Source organism: Macaca fascicularis, chromosome 8 (genome assembly GCF_037993035.2).
Source record: "Macaca fascicularis isolate 582-1 chromosome 8, T2T-MFA8v1.1".
Taxonomy (NCBI): Eukaryota; Metazoa; Chordata; class Mammalia; order Primates; family Cercopithecidae; genus Macaca; species Macaca fascicularis.
This window is the reverse complement of record NC_088382.1, coordinates 117,444,816-117,465,538: the sequence shown is the minus strand read 5'-3', so window position 1 is coordinate 117,465,538 and position 20,723 is coordinate 117,444,816. Positions and strand designations below refer to the sequence as shown.

The 20,723-nt window shown below is 36.8% G+C and overlaps 1 protein-coding gene across 4 annotated transcripts in view; it reads left to right on the top strand.

Moving 5' to 3' along the window:
• RSPO2 (R-spondin 2) overlaps positions 1-17,285 on the top strand; it is a 169,775-nt gene extending 152,490 nt beyond the window's left edge. For all 4 annotated transcript variants that reach the window (XM_005563925.4, XM_005563924.4, XM_045398592.2 and 1 more), the window contains one exon: positions 15,414-17,285. In XM_005563925.4, the coding sequence (XP_005563982.1) occupies positions 15,414-15,529 (116 nt within the window). In that variant the 3' untranslated portion in view covers positions 15,530-17,285. The remainder of the gene's footprint in view (positions 1-15,413) is intronic.
• The last annotated feature ends 3,438 nt before the right edge of the window (positions 17,286-20,723 follow it).

Sequence of the window (20,723 nt, the reverse complement as noted above, 5' to 3'; positions counted from 1 at the left end):
CCTTTATTTTCGGTGAAAACCTGATAAGTAAGTGATTTTAATTATAAGTACTAGATGTGAAGTCTAGGCCCTCAGGCAGATAAAGTCTGACTCTTCCCAGCATAGTAACTAGGTGGGGCATGGCTAACTCCACATGTCCCCAGGTGTCATCTAGAATCTAGTGCTCCAAAGTAGGTAAATTGAACAATTTTTTTTTAAAGTCAGGCAGTTTATGACCTTAAAGCATTTAGCAAATCTGATATCTGACGTTAATTTAGACCAAATATCTACATTTTGAAGTCACATGAAGAAAAAGTCATTAAAGTTTCTGTTTTTCTGACAAAATACTTGATTTAAGAACTTACTTTTCTAAGCCAATTAATCAGAGCTCTTTTATATATAAACATCACATATACAACACATATAAATAGACAGAAGATATAGTAGTTATATGATTTTTCATTTGCCAGTTTCTTAGTTGGATTCCTGGCTTCAGGGTGAAGCTCTTGGAGAACAGGGCCAGGAAAGCATGCAGTTTCTAGGGCCTAATAAATAGACACAGCTGTAGGGCAAAGACAGATCCCTAAAGATAAACCCACCCTTTTCTGTTTTATGGAACCATAGGCAAAAGATTCTCAATTTTGCAAGGTGTTGCCCAATGGGCCACATGGGGAACCAAATTAACATTTTTCATCGCAGCAAATTACACATAACAAAACAGACACTAGTCACCAGCAAAGAGTGGATAGTCATCCTGAGACAGGCCTATTGAATTCTCTTCAGGGCTCACCGAATGTGACTAGACAAATAAGGAGGGATTCTCCGAGTTAGACCCGCTGGACCGTGAGCAATTCCTTCTGCGATCCACTCCACATACACACACAAAGACGAGAAGGACAGAAGGCCTTCCTAATCAGATCCCTAACCAAGAACTCCAAGAGTATACCTTCCAAATTATCCTCCTATTCTCCATCTGAGAAATCTCCCTGAAATCTTCCTGTTTGAGAAGTCTCCCAAACCAAGACTCTTTCTACTAGTTAGGGAGAGCCAACTGAGACCTCCCAGGAGACAAACCAACACAAACACCCCACCACAGTGCTACAGAACCAGTCGGGAGAAGGAAGAAGGTGTTGGCAGAGCCTAGAATACTCACCAACCCACACACCCCAAAATGGAGCTACAGACAAACTCCCTTTAATAGGGCTACAGTTATGGGATGTCTCCCATAATTTTTAAATCTCCAGATTTTTTGGCCTTATATTTAAGGATATTTTCAATTTGTTAGTCATAATCCTAAAAATATAATTCTGTACTATAAGATAAACACACATTTATGTAGAAGTAAACTGTCTTCTCACCAATATGCCTAGATGTGTTCTATGGAAAAGTATATTTTAGATACACATGCACATATGAATATACAAAAACACATCTCAGGGAAATTGTGCATAGTCTCCATAATTTTTCAGGTGGCCTATTTCATTGCATCGAAATTGTCAGTGACCCAGAATTTAAGATTCAATGAAAGATCATTAAAATAGATATAATTGTCTTTCAAAGAAAGATATATGTTAGAACCAATTTGTCTATTAATAAAACATTTAGATGATGAGCCCTGGGCATTGTATTACTGGAATTAAAATTTTTTTTCTACAGGAAGATTAGGAAAACACATAAAGGCACTAAAATTTATATATTGATCTTCTTTACAAGTTATTACCCACAAATTCTGTCTGTTTTATATTAGAATCAATCTGATTGGAAGCAATTTCCAGAAGTTTCTTAATTAATTCATTCCTTCTGATTTGAATGTAATGAAAATAGATACCTAATTTTTGAAAATTCTAAAGGAGGAAGCTTTTTTCACATCTGTTCTCAGTAACTCAGTCTCCAGCTTTCCTAATACATAAAGGCATTATTATTACTGTGTTATAGCTTTGTAGTTGCAATTCTGCTTTTGATTAGTGACATAGTAAACAGTAGAAAACACTTATATTTTTATAATAGTAATATTAAAAGGTAATTTTTTTTTACCTATTCTGTGAGCATTGACATCTTTTTAAATTTCTTGACAATGCATTCTCTGTAGTCTTCTCAAAGTACCTATGATTATTTTGATTTTTTGAAACTCTTATTTGGATCTGCTGCCTTAAATCATCAAAAGCCAAATAGAATGCAGTATTTGAGCACAGTAAATATTCAGTGGCCATCTTATGTTTACTGTTCTTGTTCACTGTTACTGGCATAGACTTTAACTCAAAGGCACTGACCAATTTAGCTCAAGTTTCAGTACAGGTCCTTGAGCCTGTCCTGCTAAGATCATGGAAGGTTTGTTTTGTATTCATCCTAAGTCACTGATACTGTTTATATGTCAATCTCCAGGTAATGTCTTTTACTAAAATTATGGTAGTTTGGAATGTGAATCTCTTCTTGGATACCTCTGATTCACTGGTGATTCATTTTAAATAATTTTCATTACATTTAAAATTTCTACATGCTAAACTTTTGGTTTCTCATGCTTTAACACCTGAGTTAAGTAAGACTGACAAGAACATACTGATAGAAGCATGACAATAAGCAATACTTGGAAAACTTATTACAGATATTTGTTGCATTTATATGTGTGTATATATGTGTAGTAGCTTCTTTTGATTTTAGTTTATATTGTGTGTTTAACAGTCTCTATACTTTTTCTGGAGAGTAGAATGCCATTTTCAGTTGAGGAGACATGAACTCATTTCATTAAATATTAGGCTGTTTGTAAAAGATAATTAACTATGTTCTCCTGTTTTAATATTTGGTAGTTATAGACAAAGTTATTTAGTATCAAGATAATCTGTCAAGGTTGTAGATGTCTCTAGTAATCATGAGGTATGCCAAACATGTTAGAGTTCCTTCTCAAAATATTTTTCCCCTAATTGAAATCCATTGCCTCTACTTGGGTAGTTGACCAAGATTCTAAAGTGACCAAAATATTTGTCTGGTCTTGTGGATAGAGACTATTTTGGCAAATATTTGTTACTTTCTTTGTCCTGTAAGAAGAACAAAATATACTACTGGTTATCCTCGTCTTGTATCAAACCAATAATGGCCCCAGGCTTCATTTTATGAATTTAAAGATTCAGCCACTTAAAGGAATGACCAGTTCATGGGGTTTGCAGAAGTTTATAACAGAAGGGAAGAAAGTAACATTGACCATTTCCTTCCTCTCCTCCCACTCAGGCTTATACTTATGTAAGTCTTATAATGGACAAGAGGGTAAGCTTTGGTACCAGACTACATGAGTTCAAATCTCAACTCTACCACTTACTGCCTGTGGCATCTTAGGTTTACTTTACCTCTCTGATCCTCAAGTTCTTCTGAAAAGTTGGGATATCCTTAACCTTAAGTATTTATCCCAATTTCCTTTCTTTGATTATATGAATCTTAAATTATCATGTGTACCATGAAAATATGTGCAGCTCTTATGTATCAATAAGAAATTACAAAATGAAAAAGGGATATTTTTTAATGTGAAATGAGTTGTTATGCTCAGCACTTGGTACTCGGCACACTACTTACACTTATTTGATTTTAATATTTTGGAAGAAACTCACCATCTTTCTAAAAGAAAAGAAAAACTTTCTAACCTTTTTTCTGTAATCCCACAAATATCTTGATACCACCGGTATTTGTGTCACCTAGACTGAGAGGTACTTTTCTAATCTTTTTAGTTTTTGAAGTGCCAACTCTGCATCCCCTAGTTAGGCAGAAGCCCCAAACTTGATTATAAATTTGATTTTTTTTCAACTGCAATTTTCTTGGTCTCTTTAGAATTTTTGCAAATGAACTAAGCCTTTCAAAAAGAACCTCTTCATGAATAGAGTAGAGTAACTCCAGTTTCTGGAATATGTCCACAGGAGAGAGAAATCTGCTATAGCACAAGTGACCTGCCCCACCTTGGCCAGAACATAAAGATAAGGGCCCTACCCCTGGGTGTGCCTCCCCACACTGGAAGCTTAATTTCTGCTTGCTTGCTTCTTGGGGGATTGCCTACATATAGATCCCAGGGAAGGGAGTCCAGGCAGAAAGAGGTTTGCACACTCTTTCAGCAGTACTTTATGCTCTAGAATCGCATGCAGTTAACTTCGCACTAAGTCATCTGTGAAGCTTAAAAAATATTCTGGGCTTTTCAGGAGTTGGTGCATGACTAGGGAATCTTTTTTAAGTTCCCTGGAGGAATCTTTTACCTCTGGCCTGTGAACTGGTTTTTAGAACCACAGGTTTAAACTTTTTCCAACTCAGCTGAAAAATAAGCATCCTGTGTTTTTTTTTAAAAATTTTTCTTGAGTTTTGCCATAGGCACACTGTTGATACTGAGTTGGAGCTGCTAAATGTGTTGCTTGACCCTGGGAAACTGAGGCTTTGAATGTCTTAACCCCAGGGAATAACTGATTTGAGAAAGATGGGTTGTAGGCCAGGCCTATCAGGGATCTAATGGGACCTAAGGGAACCCTGATATTGTGTGGGACTGAGCAGGGAAGCTGATGCCTTTCTCCAGCCTAGTATTTACTTATTAGTTTGTTTGTTTAGCAGCCATTTAAATGATTATGAGATCAAGGCATTTTGCTGGACACAAGGGATCCAAAGACTATAGTGGAAAGAGTACAGGTTTCAGGTTTTAGAATCTGCCAGATTTTAGTTTGAATCACTGCTGAGCTATGTGATTTTGTGCTATTTACTTAACTTCTCGAAACCTATTTCCTCATCGGCAAAATGGATATAATGCTTGCTTTGCGAGTTGCTGTAAGGATTAGAAATACTACAAGTAAGGCACCTTATATAGCACTGTAGTTTATTTAGTGTTTGTGTGCCAGGTGTATGTGAAATTTTATACATATTCTCTTTCACTCCTTATACAGATGCTGGAGCAGACATCATTGCTACTACCAGTTTAGAATTGAGAAAACTAAGGTTTAGAAAAAGTGTCTAGTTCAAGATCTCTAGTTTCTAAGCGGCGTAACTCTGCTTTGAATGTAGGGCCGTCTGACTCCCCAGATTCATGTTCTTAACCTTGTATTCTAGATGCCTGCCAAGGCTAGTATCATGTTGTACCCTGCTACTTCTCCAGGTTAGACCTGGGAGTGATCCACCCAAGAGCTGTTCAGGCATCCATGGCTCTGTAGCGACTAAGACATATTGAATTCCTCTCTAGAGAATATGCAATTCAGACAAAAGAGGACTGAGGCTATTATAAGAGGGAGGTAAGGCAAAAAGTCAGAATTTATCAGGGATGCAGTATAGCCTACATAGACCATGTACAAAGCTGAAGTTGAGACCAGAAGCCATGGGGGATCCTGGGAAGAACAGGAGAGTTCATTTTACAGTAGATGACAAAGTATGGCTTTGGTTCCTGACCACTGTCAGTGTTTAGATGTAGCCCTTATATCTTTACTCCAACTCTCAGGTGACATGAGTGTAAGTGAATATCTGTAACTTGACTGTTGGAAAGGCTCTAACCAGGATGCTATGGCACATTAAATTGTAGCTATTTTTAATTATATTTTTAAAAAGTTTTAAAATAGAGATGGGATCTCCCTATATTGTCCAGTCTGGTCTTGAACTCCTGGCCTCAAGCAATCCTCTCACCTCAGCCTCCCAAAGTGCTGGGATTACAGGCATGGGCCACCACGCCCAACCTATTTTTAATTATTTACAAACTAGTAGCCATGATATACAGCCAAACAAAATTGCAATAGAAGGTGGCAAATATTACAATGAGGGAGGTTCAAAGTGCTACAGGGCACAGAGTGGGGAATGTATTTATGATCCTTTGTGGAGCATACATCCCTTCATGTTATCTTGTGTTAACTGTGTTCATGTAAGACCTGCCACTTAACTGAGCTGTTGGCTTGGACCAATAACCTATGCCCTTTTCTTTCTTTAAGATATAGGATATTGCTTTGTCACCCAGGCTGGAGTACAGTGGCATCAGGATAACTCACTGCAGGCCTGAAAATCCTAGGCTCAAGCAATCCTCCTGCCTTAGGCTCCTGAGTAGCTGGGACTACAGGTGTGCATCATGCCCAGTCTCATTATCTTATATAGATGCCATGTATAAACCATTACTTTCTTTTCACTTGTGTGTCAAGTTCCATAGAAATTGTGTTGAATCCAGATTAAATAAATGCTTGCCATATGATGACGGTCTTAAATGTCATTTCTTGGGCTACTGCTTTTTGTTTTTCATTTAGTTAATGGTTATTGATTTAAGACCAAGAGCAAGGTATTACATCTTCTTGTTCTAATGGAATTATCTTAAATGTACCTTCCCTTATAGTATGAAGTCAGCTATGGAGGAACTTAATGCTTTTCTGGTTATCCCATAGTTCCTAATCAAATGAAAACAGCTGAATCATTTTCTCTACAAACCTGATGGTTTTTCTGACTTAATTTACGAGTGCCAAATGAGCTTGGTATTTATCTGCATTTATTTTGAGTAAATTTAGGGCAGGCACCTGTACAGCATCCTGGCAGCACAGTGTGAGTACTTACCTTTTCCCCAAAAACATTCAATTAAATGAAAATGCATGTAAAGCACTTACAGGGCCTGGTGCAAAGTAGGAATGTTCACCATCTCACCTTACTTAGGAAACTTTATAGCCTGCATCTTGCTAAAATGTAAGAAAAAGAATAAGCAATGAATCAATGCAGTATAAATTTACAGAAAATCTATGTTACAGAGAAGTTGTTATTTATGCAGAATTTACCAGTTCATACAAGGTTTCATAGCTAGGATGACATCAATGACTTTTGTGTGTGTGTGTGTGTGTGTGTGTGGAACTCAGTCAGGGTAATATTGTCTTCAGTGCTTCTTTGCCTTCCTTGCAAAATGACTCAATAACTTGAAAAATGACTCTCTATCCTTATCCATTGACCTTTAAAGCTGGGAAAGTGGCCAGGTGCGGTGGTTCATGCCTGTAATCCCAGCACATCGGGAGGCCGAGGCAGGAGGATCATGAGGTCAGGAGTTTGAGAGCAGCCTGACCAACATGGTGAAAACCCGTCTCTACTAAAAATACAAAAAGTAGCCAGGCATGGTGGCATGTGCCTATAATCCCAGCTACTCAGGAGGCTGAGGCAGGAGAATCGCTTGAAGCCAGGAAGTGGAGCTTGCAGTGAACCAAGATCGTGCCACTGCACTCCAGCCTGGGTGACAGAGCGAGACTCCGTCTCAAAAAAAAAAAAAAAGCTGGGAAAGTATATGAGAGAGTAGCAGAACTAGGCTCAGAGCACAGGTTTCCCCTTCTAATTAGCTGTAGGAGCATGGGTAGGGGTCACTGTAGATCTTCTGTGCTTCAGTTGCTTCATTATCTAAACCACCTTGCAGAAGTGGACTACAGCAGGGCCTAGCAAATGCCTAGTATATTTGCTGTCTTTCCACCCTCACCAGTGCAGCCAACTCATCGTGCCAAATTGTCAGGAATCACCACCAAACAGCTTTCACCCTTGATGTCAAATCTATGACTTTCTGCACCAGAAGACTCTGAAGATCATTTGCAGTTTTACATCTCTATTCTTACAAATAAGGAATCCAAGATAAGAACCTGTTCTTTTCAGGTAGTTTAACTTTCCCATAAGAAAGTGACAACCAGAATTTGTGAATAATGCCTTTTCCTAAATCAGTATTTGAATAGCAGATTTTCCTTCTTAAGTTTCTTTTTTTCTCTGATTAGCCCAAATATCTTTTTAACAGCAGTACAATTATATTTTTACCTTGTGCAGTACTTGGGTCTTGTTAATCTTTAGTCCACTAAAGAGATTACCTATGGTTAGAAAGGAAGAAAAAGCCTCCAATGGGGGTTCAACAAAAAGTATTTAAGAAATTAGAGTCCCCAAGTTGCCCTGTACGTTGTTTTAAAAAACCATCTCCTAACCAGTACTCTTACTGTAAAAGTGAATTATTGCCCCCTTGTGGTAGAATTGTTCATTTACTTTCTTCACACAAATAGTAGAGTCGTATTTTAGTTTCTACTAATCTGAAAACTTTGTCCTTTACAAGTAACCTAAAGTATTTATGAAAATAATTTTAGATAGTTTTAAAACTATCTCTTCTTGTTTGTGCTTACCTATGTGGCATACCACAGAATCCTGTCTTGTGTTTCTCTCTCAAGGACTAGGGATTTAAGAAACAAGACCAAATCTCATTCAGATTATAGTCCTTATTGCTTCAAGAAAGCTGAATGAGGTTGTGGAATATTCTTACTGCCCCTTTAAAAGCCATGTCATAGACTCGAAGAACAGATTTTCTTCAGAGCTGTAAAATGAGGAACTTCTGAGAAGTTTTGAAATACCATGTGCAGGAAACCATAGTGGTAATACAGTTCATTTATAAAGGTTCAGGTGATCTTCTTCAGGGTTAGCTTTTCTTCCATTTCCATCGTTTTGAACATGAAATAAAATTTGAAAATGAAATAGGACTTCCTGTCAACAAAAATGGGTAACAGATCTGATTCCTAATAAAATGTCTTCTATAAGAAAAATTGAAGTCTTGAAGCCATTTCATACTATTTTAGATAAAAAATAGGGTATATTTTTACAGATGAAAGAATAGTAATAGAGGCTTCCCATTTAGATTGGCTGATTGAAATAGCTTTTACAAATTAGTGTAAACCTGTGAAGGTAGTAAGTATTCTGAATCCTGATATTCTGAATGATTGTCACATTTAATTTTGTCCGTTATTTACTTTGGACAGTTGTCACTCTTTATCAATAGTCTTGCAAGAAGAACAACCCTTATAAGTTACCTCTAGATTGTGTGTAGATTTTAAATGCACATGCTCTTTTATGAAGATGAAATGACTAAGTGACCCTTTGAAAAATCTTCTAAGTTACTACTTGACGTTCAAGTAAGCTCTCCTTAGTAAGTGACTTGTTATTATTTTCAACACTTTAATGTTTATTGCTTTGTCTCTAGATTATTTTTTCTTGAAGAAAATGATAGCAAACCATTATTGAAGGATTAGATGTTGCCAGTCCTTTCAAAACACAGCTATCTGTGGAATCTTTTTAGTGAAAAGAAGAGGTGCATTTCTAGATAACCAATGATTGTTACTAAAAAAGCCTTTTAAGGAACTTTGTACTGTCAGTAAAGAGCCACAGTTGATTCATTTCCTTTACTCTTTCCACCTTACTTTCACTTCTGACTCCTCAGCTGATGTAAATAAGTAACTCTTATTTTATTTACATTTTATGTTATGTAAATACGTAAAATAAAAATAATTAAAATATGTCGATTTACCTTACTTAAACAAGTAAAATGTAAATTTATTTTTAAATAAATTTAATAAAAGTTTAATTTCCATTTTAATACATATATTTAATACATATACATTTTACTTATTTATAATATGTATTTGTTGTACATTTCACTTATATAAAATTTTTTTTTTTTGAGGCGGAGTCTCGCTCTGTCGCCCAGGCTGGAGTGCAATGGCACAATCTCGGTTCACTGCACGCTCTGCCTCCTGGGTTCATGCCATTCTCCTGCCTCAGCCTTCCGAGTAGTTGGGACTACAGGCATCTGCCACCACGCTCGGATGATTTTTTGTATTTTTAGTAGAGACAGGGTTTCACCGTGTTAGCCAGGATGGTGTGGATCCCCTGACCTCGTGATCCACCCTCCTCGGCCTCCCAAAGTGCTGGGATAACAGGCGTAAGCCACCACGCCTGGCACTTATATAACTCTTATACTTGAAAATTGCAAAGAGTAGATTTAAAATGTTCTCACACAAGAAAAAAGCATATTAGGTGATGGGCGTGTTAATTAGCTTGATTATTAGCTTAACCATTTCACATTATATACGTACATCACAATACCATGTTATACACTATACAAATTTGATTTGTCAACTAAAATAAATGTGTTATTCTGAACTATATGGACAGCAGAAAGATTATCTTAGGCTACATAGGACATAGTGTGGTAGATCCCAGTCCTGCTCATCATATTTGCCCACCTGGACTGCTTTCTAGAGGGAAAAAAGCTTCAAGAACTAACAAATTTCCATTCTTAATGTCTGAAGGGTTTAGGTCAATAGTTATTAAGTTTTTATATCTCAGGTCTAATTACGAGTGATCACTCTACAAAAGGATCTGCTTACTGTCATTTCCATCACAGGAGGAATGCTTTTGTATTACAGGCTTTTTCTTAGAGCCATTTATGATAAGTTTTAGTGATATCCAACAGTAGTATTCCTGGATATAAAGTTAATTGCTATTACTTAAAATATAAAATACTTGCATTTGTAGTTGAAAATATACTTTATTCCCTCAGTAATCACAAAAAGAAAAGGTCATGAAAAATGTAGTCAGGACATTTTAGTACTGAAAAAATTGTAACGCACTTAAGATCTCTGTGCATAAATCTTTGTCCAAGTTTAGATTATGTTCTGAGGATAGAGTCCTAGATCTGAGTCAAAAGTTAAGAATATCTTTCATACTTCTGTGCATATTGGCAGATGGCTTTTCAGAAAGGCTGTATCAATTTTATATTGTCAGTGCATCCTGTTGCCTTTCTCATGACATTCTTACAAGTGTTAGGTATTTTTACTTTTAAGGATCTTTGTAGTGGCATCTCATCTTGTTTGGAAGTTTTAATTGTGAGATTTGATTATTTAAATATATTTATTTCCTTTATGAATTGTTTAGGTCTCGTCTATTTTTAAATGAACTTTAAAAAAAATATTTTAGAAACCAGTTGGTGTTTTCTACACAATCACTAATCTTATATAAATCTCTCTTGCTACTCATTCTTGGGCAAAATCAGGTTGCCCATATGGAAAAAAAATCAATGGTCCAGTACTATTCATCAGTTACAACTCAGTCCTTCTGACTTTATATGTGAAAGGAACATTTCATGTTCCAGAGTGTTCTGTGAAATATGACAATATCTGCCAGGTTGGTGGTTACACAGGCTTCTTGTCCCTAAGTTTTAGCGGCTTTGAAGAATGACTGAATCTCTCTGAGGTGATTTCAAAATCTCCATGATGAATTTTATAATGCACTGAAGCCCAGGTTTCAAGTTAGAGCATTACAAACTTAAAAATCAGTAAAACTCAGTCCTAGTTTTGTCCCAGTTGTGGCTACAACAGTAATTACAGTTAATTACATTTGTCATAATTATCGCTTACTTTCTGCAGCTTGTGTGTTTATGTATGTAGGTATGTGCACGTATTACTTATACATATATGCATAGAGAGAGAGAAGCTTTTATCTCTTTTATAGTCAAAGCTACTGAAATTTTTCTTTAGTTTTCTTCCATTATATTTACCCTTAAAGCCTTTCTTAAAATACCTTGCATTATGGAAACTCTAGACAGCCTCTGTGCCTTACTCTGAGGGATGTACAAGAAACATTTTCCTGGTGATGGAAAGATTCTTACGTATACCCAGTGAGAGGAGAAAGCATTTGAAGACCTTCCTTGACTTTGAGAGTTTATGAAAGAATGAAATCACTGTCTGACTGGCAGTGGACTTGGCATTTGCACAGCTTCATGTAATTTGTGAGTCTGCCTATATCTTGGTTCAAAATAATCTACCCTATTTCTAATTCTAATAGCAGCAATTCACAGCTGGATGGTAGCAGTATTTCTGTAAGGAACTGTTCATATTTCTCTGCAGAAGAGTTGATAGGTTATGCTCTTGGACCATTTCCACATGTGAGCAAGTCAATGTAATTACGTTAGAATGTGGCTTTGATAGTATCTTTCTAATTTTGTTCATTTTGAGGATAATCTTGTCTTGCCAGTGATATTCTACACATCTTCCTTTCATCCTAGGGACACAACTTTTTCACAGTGTCTCATAACTTTCTAGTGAATGATGACTGTAGTATTTTCATTCTATAAACAGAGAGACTAAGAGTCAGGCATATGCCTTACCAGACATCTCAGTTACAAGACTGTGCTTAGCTACCAGGTTTTCTTCTTCCCAGAAGTAGCCTTTCTCTAAACCACACTGCATTGCCTCCCTTAAAAATGGTAATAATTGGGACCAGTCATCTCCTTGCATCTGCATAACAGTGCTAAAAAGATCTGCCCTGTAGACCTGATTCTACCTGATTTTGAAGAGATTCCCTTAGTTATGATGTGTTAAGGCCACTGCATTCTCAAGACACTAGGGATAAAGATATGCAAAATTTGTCATTAGAACTGGATATGTTGGATGTTGACAATCCTCTCGTAAAACTCAAACCTTTTTTTTTTTTTTTTTGTTTAAATCCTGGGCAGTATCTATTCCAGGTCTTCTCTCATGAGCTAAAAAGTAAAGTTAAATTCGTGACTTGAATTGTGCATTGGGTGACTGGCATCATATTTGCCTTTAAATACTTCCCGTATAGCATATATGTGCTTGGGAATGTGCAGCAATTGAAGTCTAGAAATCATTCTCCAAGTCTAATCCCATATCCACAGAGGAAAAGAAATTAAGTGGAAACAGAAATTAGCACATTTGTATGTCTAATATAACTTATTTTCAAATATAGAGATAAAAACAAGGATTTTTGTTAGCTTTAATCTTACCAATTTCTTTTCTCACGTTTGAAAATCTTAGAATGTGAAAAAAGAATATGTATGAAAGACCCTTTCTGTATGTTATGTTGTATTTTAGTATTCTTTTACTACTTTGAGCTGGGCTTGAAGTCAGAACAATGTAGTATGGACCACAAAATATTTTCAGTTAATTTAGGCCTGTCTGTGGTCAAATCTTGGCTAACCATCTTAATTCCTCGGTATTTGCAATATATCTTATGTGAGAAATGGGACGGGCCAAAAGCAAAACCAACCAACCAAACAATAGCAAAGAGGTGTGTCATTCAAGAGAGACTTCTGAGGAGAATCTTTAGGGTTGTAATTAGGGCCCCCAAAACATTACTTGTTGGAATTGGTACCATATAGCTTATTGCCAACAGAGTAATTGTACAAGTTAAAAAATTATTTTACATAAATAAGCTTTCAGAAGCATTGCTGAATTTTTGGCCAGGATACCAAATGTTTTATGCAAGTATTGAGTAACTTCGCTATTACACAATATCATATCAGCGAGCAAACCCAAAACCATTTAATATTGACAGTTGCTTCAGAATAATATATTGGGTAAATGACACGAAATTGACCATCTTAAAATGAGCTTTTCCCGTCATTTTGCATGGATTTGCTGTTAGTGAAAGTAGTACATATTTAACTCGCAACTACATAATTTACACGAAGCTTTCTTGTGAATGTGAAAAGCTTTCTTTAACATATATTCAGTATATCTTTATTCTGGCAGAACACATTTTTAAAATCTAGTAAGATAAGCTTTATTTTTCCATTCACTTAGTTTCAATTTGCTTTTAAAAGAAACTCCAGGCTTTATATCAATTAAGCATAAACCAGATGAATTTAAAATGTAGTCAGTAATGATTTTTTAAACTAAGGATTTTGTTGTTTATTTAGAGAAAATACAGAACAAAAACTTCTTCATAACGCTTATAACTGAAGCTTTTAAAATATGCTATTTTGTATTAAGTATTTCATTTTTCTGCCCTCCTTTGGTGTGTCTCATCATTAGAGATAATGTTACTAAATAGTTGTAACTTTACAGCTGCTTTGATTAATGATGGCTTGAACTAAGGTTTCATTGCGTAGGATTAACTACATTTCAAGATGGCAAAATGCCATTATAACATTAATGCCAGAATTTAATGAGAAGCAGAAGTTAGCTTTAAGGACCTTTATAATTTAATATGGGGGCATGATCATGTTCTCATTGTTTTAATGCAATGTCCTATTAAACATAAGTTATTCTTTTAAATCTTTTTTTCTTGTGATAAAAAGATGTAAAAACATTTGCTCAGCAAATGTTTATTGACTATCGACTAAGTGCCAGTCACTGTGCTAGGGTCTTGAAGAGTAAGCCTGTTTTCCATCCTTAAAACAGATCCTGTCTGATCAGAAGGAACAGAAATAAGAAACATCTACCTTATTTAGAAATCTCATGGCCTGCCTTAACCTTGTATGACTCTGGTTTCCAAATACATGTATCTCCCTAGACTCTGGTCTGTTTCCTTTTCATTTTTGACATCAGCCTACTTCTCCATAGGCTAGATTGAAAAATTGGCCAGCTATATGCCTGGAATGAAAGGGTCTGGGTTATGTAATTTTACAGGTATGGGAAGGATGAAGAGCACAAAACTTAATGTTCTGTTCCCTATTCGTAGTACTGATCACTGTGCTGTCAAATAGCTACACCTTACACGGAAGAGAAAAGTTAGGTTTTGTAGAACTACAAGATAAAATTTGAAGTAGGGAAAGTAAGAGAGGAAGAACAGCCAACAGGATTCTTTCTCGTTCATTTAGACAAAAGTCTTCCTGTACTGAAGGTGTCTAGGGGTGACTTACTTTCTGTAAAATGCAGGAGGCCTTTAAAGCCCTTTTCTGTTCTAAAAATCCTGATTTCTGTGTGTTTAGAACTCAAAGAGGGTGATGGACCTAAGACACATGTCTCATGTTCTTTATTCTTTTTTCTCAAAATCTTATGTATACATACTTAGAAACATTGAGACCTTATAAAGTAAGACTATAAAACTATAACCACAGATGGAGGAAATAAAATATACCAGAGGCAAAGGGGAAAACAGCATTTAAAAAATTCCCGATGGAGGAAAACCTCAACTAGTTAGCTTGTAGCCTGGGCTTCCTAGTGGCTAAGGCAAAGAAGAGAAATAGGATAACTTAGTATGATCATCTGGTAGTCAGACACATACCACCAGTTCATCAGAACAAATAAGCATTCTTCTTGTTCTCCATTAATAACAACAACTTGTCCAGGGGATTTGGATAAGAAGCATAAGGTATATAATGAATGATGTCCTCATGAATTTTTATAGAAAATAAAGGATTGCACATATGTCATTTTATACATTGGTATTTGGAATATGGAGGAAATAATGTTAAAAGCAAGACTTTTTCCCCCATGGGGAAGGGAGAGAGGAGTTTGAAACTTCTGGTATGTTTGCTATAGATAGATGCTTATTTTCTTTTGACCCACTGACATGTGGAGCAGTAATAAGATGTAAAGATGTGTAGTAAAGGGTAGCATTGTTAAAAGTAGGAGGGAATAAATGGAATTTTTGTGGCAGGATGATATTTGAAAGACAGATCAGGCCACTGGGAGGTTTTTCAATATGCCAGTTCCCTGTAACAGGAAGATCAGTCTCTGTTTTAGACAGCATATCCAATTTAGTAAATTATTATTATTCTGTCAAAATTAATGTGAACAATTTTCTCTTTGAGGCTTTTTCCATAGGTGATGTTTTCCAGATGGGCTTTGTGCAAAACTCCCAATGTTTTTGTGTTTTCTTTCCTAGAGAAAGGGCCATTTCTGACATCTCTTCATTTCTTTCCTTCATTGTAGGGAAGAGAACACCAAAGGCGAAGGAGAAGAGGAACAAGAAAAAGAAAAGGAAGCTGATAGAAAGAGCCCAGGAGCAACACAGCGTCTTCCTAGCTACAGACAGAGCCAACCAATAAAACAAGAGACACATCTGGTAGATTTTTAGGGGTTTTTGTTTTTGCAAACGTGCACAAAGCTACTCTCCACTCCTGCACTCTGGTGTGCAGCCTTTGTGCTGCTCTGCCCAGTATCTGTTCCCAGTAACATGGTGAAAGGAAGCACCACCAGCGTGGCCCCTGTGTTATTTATGCTTTGGTTTGAATCTGGAGACTGTGAAGGCAGGAGTAAGTGCACAGCCCATGACTTGGCTCAGTGTGTGCTGAGAGAATCCGTCCCCGGCACCACGGACACGCTAGTGGTGTGAGGCTGCAGACCACCGTTGGAGGACGGACTTCTGCCTATTTATGTGAAAGAAGATGCTTGGCAGGCAATGCGCTATTCACTCGTGACATTTATTTCTCACGTTGTGCATTTTCAAGGATATGTTTATGTGGATATCTGCTTAGTGGTTACCACATGGTATTCTCAGCATCTGTCACCTTCACACTGTTGTGCGATGAAACTGCTTTTAGCTGAGGATATGCTCTGGAAATTCCTGCTCAGTTTCACAGCAGCCCTAATATGTACATATTCTGCAGGGGCTACATATAAAGCTCTAATTTACTGTATATTTATGCTTTCTTGTGCGTAAAGAGTCATACCTGATTAATATGTCACTTTGTTTCTAGTGGTTCCTAACCCATTGTCTGGTAAATGACTTTTCTAGTTTGGAGAATTGACACGTTTTGTTGTCTCTTGAAACTTTTTTTCCCCTCATTGTGGGCTTATTTCTCATTGTAAGGGTAGGATAAGCTAGTTTTTGTATATAGAGTCAAATGACCAGTGTCAAAGAGTTTGCATATTGTATAGACCTTCCCCACTCCACATGTCCCACACATTGAAAAAGCAGCAGGTGGCATCTGGCAATCAGAAGCCCAAACTGTCTTTGAGTCTAAGATGTGATGACTTTGAAGAAACACAACTGAAAACATGAGGGACTATATCCAGTCACTTGTAGCCAATTTCACAGGCCAGCTACAGAATTGTCCAAACATTATTTCTGACTGCCTTTTTCCCTGCCCCCAAATTTAAAGCAATCCCTGACTTTCAATGACAGGGCACCTGCCAATGTTCTTGGGTCACTGAAGAAGTTACTAACATGAGCCTATGCATAGAATTTTAGGAGATAAATGGATGAATTTCTGTGACTGCTGGTCAGATCTTAACAAGTCTCTATTGAGCCAGAATCTGTTTCAGATCCAAGATGGAGAGGAACACTATGGAAACTTCCCAGGTGACTTTCAGAGCAGTTGTTTCGAACGCATTATTGTTCACTTGGGGGAACCAGTTTTTAGAAGGTTGTGAATTGGCTTTTTCTCAAAACATTATTATCTTCTTGGCAGATCCAGGAGAAAATTAGAACAGAAAAATAATGGTTGTGGATTTCTAAACAAAGCAAGGTAAAGCCATATTTTTTTCACCTTGCATTGGCAAAACTACCTCTTCAGTGTTTTTGTTTAACTTTTGATTCAAAAGCGTCTTACCGATAAGGATAAATATCATATACATCATTATGAAAATATTGCTATGAGATAATAAGCCATATATGAATGTTGTATACAACTTTAGGGTTTGCATTTAATCCTGAAGTGTTACCTCCTTTCATGTCTATTTACACTATTTTCCCATTTACTAAGTGGGGAGGAGTCTCCTTATATAGTGCTTCATCGTTAATAAGTCAATACCTGTTGTTCCTGGGATGTTCTTTTTTGTGCATTAAAAACTTCAAAATTATATTTTGTAGAGTTTGTTTTACTTTAGAGATACATTTAGAAATAACTTAGTACTTTGTTCTACCCCCAAAATATAACAGTCCTTTAAAAAAGACAAATCTTTAAAAATCTATGTTGGTAACTACATCTAGAACACTAACTGGTTTTCTAGATAACTATAAATTAGAGTCCAAGTGCCCGAGTTCTAATCCAAACTGAGAGTGGCCTGTGAAAATTACCGAATCCCTCCACTCTGTTTCCTTATCTGTGAAATGGGGATCACTTTATCATCTGCCTCCAAGGGTTGTGTTTTAAGGACCAAATGAAAATATATACAAGGTTGTACTTTAAGGATATGATTAGGTAAAATGTGTAAAGTATGGTCAGCACAGCATTCTATATACTAAGTACTATACAAGTTGGTCATCTATTACATTTTTCATTGGATAGATTCTTTTGATTTCTCCTTATTAACAAACTAGAACATTTATGAAAAGTATTGATCTATTGTTTGATGCCTGGGCATTATTTGCTAAAACGTTTACATCTGCTTGAGTCTCCCTGATATAAGCAGCATACATACACAGATACACACAAAATGGAATTCATTCCTGTATCAATAAGGGTACAACCAAGGAAATAAACCAGTTAGGGTATTTCAAACAGGGAATTTAACACCAGAAATTGGTTATACAGGTGATAAAGGAGACACGGAGCCAAAATATGTTGCCAAGATGACCCAGAGATTAGCTACAGCAGGAGACACTATTTTACCCCTAATGCAAGAGGGATTACATGAAGAGGTGGAGTTTCCAGAATCTAGAAGCCACAGGTGCCCAGCTAGACTTAGAACCATAGCTAAGGCTAGAGCTATAACCACAGAAGGAGCTGGAACTGAGGACAGAAAGCTGGTTTGGTAGGAGCCGAAATATTGGAGATGATCTGGTCGCTGTGAGAAATGTTGCTTGAGGCAAATTCATAGAGGAGGAAATACCCTGGCTTCTCCCTATCTCACAACCTCCAGTCTTCCACCAGTGCCCGCTATTGCCCAAAGCTTCCCAGAAGCCAGCAGGCAAGGGAGTCTGGGTAACACAGTTTTCTGTGGTGCAGAAGAGCCTGAGGGAAGGGCAGCGGGTAGATCTAAGAGCAAACAAACAAATGATCTGCATAATCACTGACACCTGCCTTCAACTGTTCCCTTTCCTGCTTTCCCTATTGGACAGTTAATTCTTTAGCTAGTTGATTAAAGGCTCTTGTATTTGTCATTTACTTCCTTTGTTCCCTACATCTAGTCAGTTACTATTATCTAACGAGTTTACTTTGGAAATATCTCTTGATTTTCTCCCTACCCCTTTACTTTCTTTGCCCAAGGCCTGGTCCTCTTTGTCTCTTTTTCTGGACTGTTCCACTCTTCTTAGACATCATTCTTGTCCCCAGCTTCACTCACTCCAATTATTCCTTTGTATTTCTACCACTTATTTTTCTATTAACATTTTTTTTCTTCCTTTTCAAAAAAATACTTTCCCATTCCCTATAGAATAAAATTTTACAATTCTTCAGTGCCCTTTTAATGTTGTCTTCACCCATGTATCTTACAGAGATCAACAAAAGACTGGATGGCGTGGATGAGTGTTATAAAATCTTCAAGGGTTCCTTGATGGTAAACTTGGACATGCTCACTGTATTAGTTGATACCCCTTGAATCACAAAGACAGAAATGCAAGGACTGACATGGCTTTAAAAGTAGATGATATTAGCACATGTTGGTTTCCAATTTAAAAAAAAAGTAGGTGATAAACATTAAATCTTGAAATCTCCAATTCTTGTTTTACTTCTTATTAAAACAAAATAGATCTTTATTTTGGGCCCAAACCTAAAGTGAAATATTAAATATTCAAAAAGCAAATATTTTTTCTACATACAGTCTCATTTATGTGGGTAGCACCACTACCTTCTAGCATACCCTTGACTGAGAGGTTGAAGAAGCTGAAAAATGTGTGATGAATAAAGATTTTGATGGATTTCCATATTCATCTCCGATGAATCATTACTGAAAACTGCCATGTGCCATTTTCTCCTGCCCTAGCAGACGTTGTTACTCACTCACTCTCTACCTCTGAGCAGGACACAGATTCAGAATCCTTCCCAACAAAGGTGTTCCAAGAAAACATTACCAATAGATTGGAATTGACAGGGGAGTTACAACTTTTTGCTTTCCAGGTTCAACTTAATGTCCTAGAGAGTGACTTCACCCAGACACACTCTTTGGAGCACTCCATGACGTATTTTTCAAACCTTTCCGCTAGTACCCTTACAGGCAGAGAAGAGCAAATTAAAATAACCCTGGAATTATAACCTGAAGCAGCCTCATTTTAATCCTGATTTTAAAATAATTCATGCAAATTTTGTATTCTACTCAATAAAAGGGCTATTTTTAAATACAAAATTATTCCCCTATCCTTTGACATTCCCTCCAAAAACCTTGGAGCAAAATCACATTTCAGGAAGATGTTCCATGTTTATTCAGTCCTGGGTTTTGCATACTCCTTGGCAAGTAGTTCCTTGTCCCTAGAAAAACGCATATCTTCATTTAAGAAGCTGAACAGTAGTTCTTTGGTAGTGTTCACAAATGGCTTTACCAACTAACTCCTCCTTGGGTTTTATGACCTCAGACTCCCCAGGTGCACATTCCACTTTAATTTGATTCTTTTTCTACTGGCTTCCTTTCTCTTCCTTTCTACTTTAGTTATGATTCAGCCATCAGCTGCCTTCCCTATGTCTGTTTTCGAGAAAAGAAGTAGTAATCTTTTTCTGTAAAGGGCCAGAGAGTAAACATTTTAGGCTTTGTGGATCACACTATCTCAGTGGCAGCTACTCAGCTGTTATAGCAGAAAAGCAGCCATTTTCAGTACGTAAATGAATGGGCATGACAATGTTGCAATACAACTTTATACAAACTTAAATGTGAATTTCATAGTTATCACATGTCATAATATACTCTTTTGACTCTTGGCAACCACTTAAAAAGTGTAAAATTGTTAGCTCGTCAGCCATGCAAAAATAGGTGGCCAGGCTGGATTTGGCCCACAGACTGGATTTCTTGACCCCTGGTATACAAGATAACTCGGTGGCTCATGAAATGTCTTTGCAAACTATGAAAGCCTATCTATCTCTAACTCTGTCTCAGCTACATACACTCTGCTTCTGGTAGGAACCCAATAACTGTGTTGAATGCAGATGCCATTTTAACTACCCTATGTATGGAAATAATTTCCAACTTTATAATGCCATTCTCGAAGTCTCTAGTTCTTATTTTGATTCTTCCTGGCCATAGGATATGATATTTCTTTTGGGCCCAAACCTTAAGTGAAATGTTAAAAATTTAAAAAGTGAATTTTCTTTTCTGGATAAGTTATCTCCTAACTTTTTCTTCATTGATTTAAGTAGTACCACTGCCTTT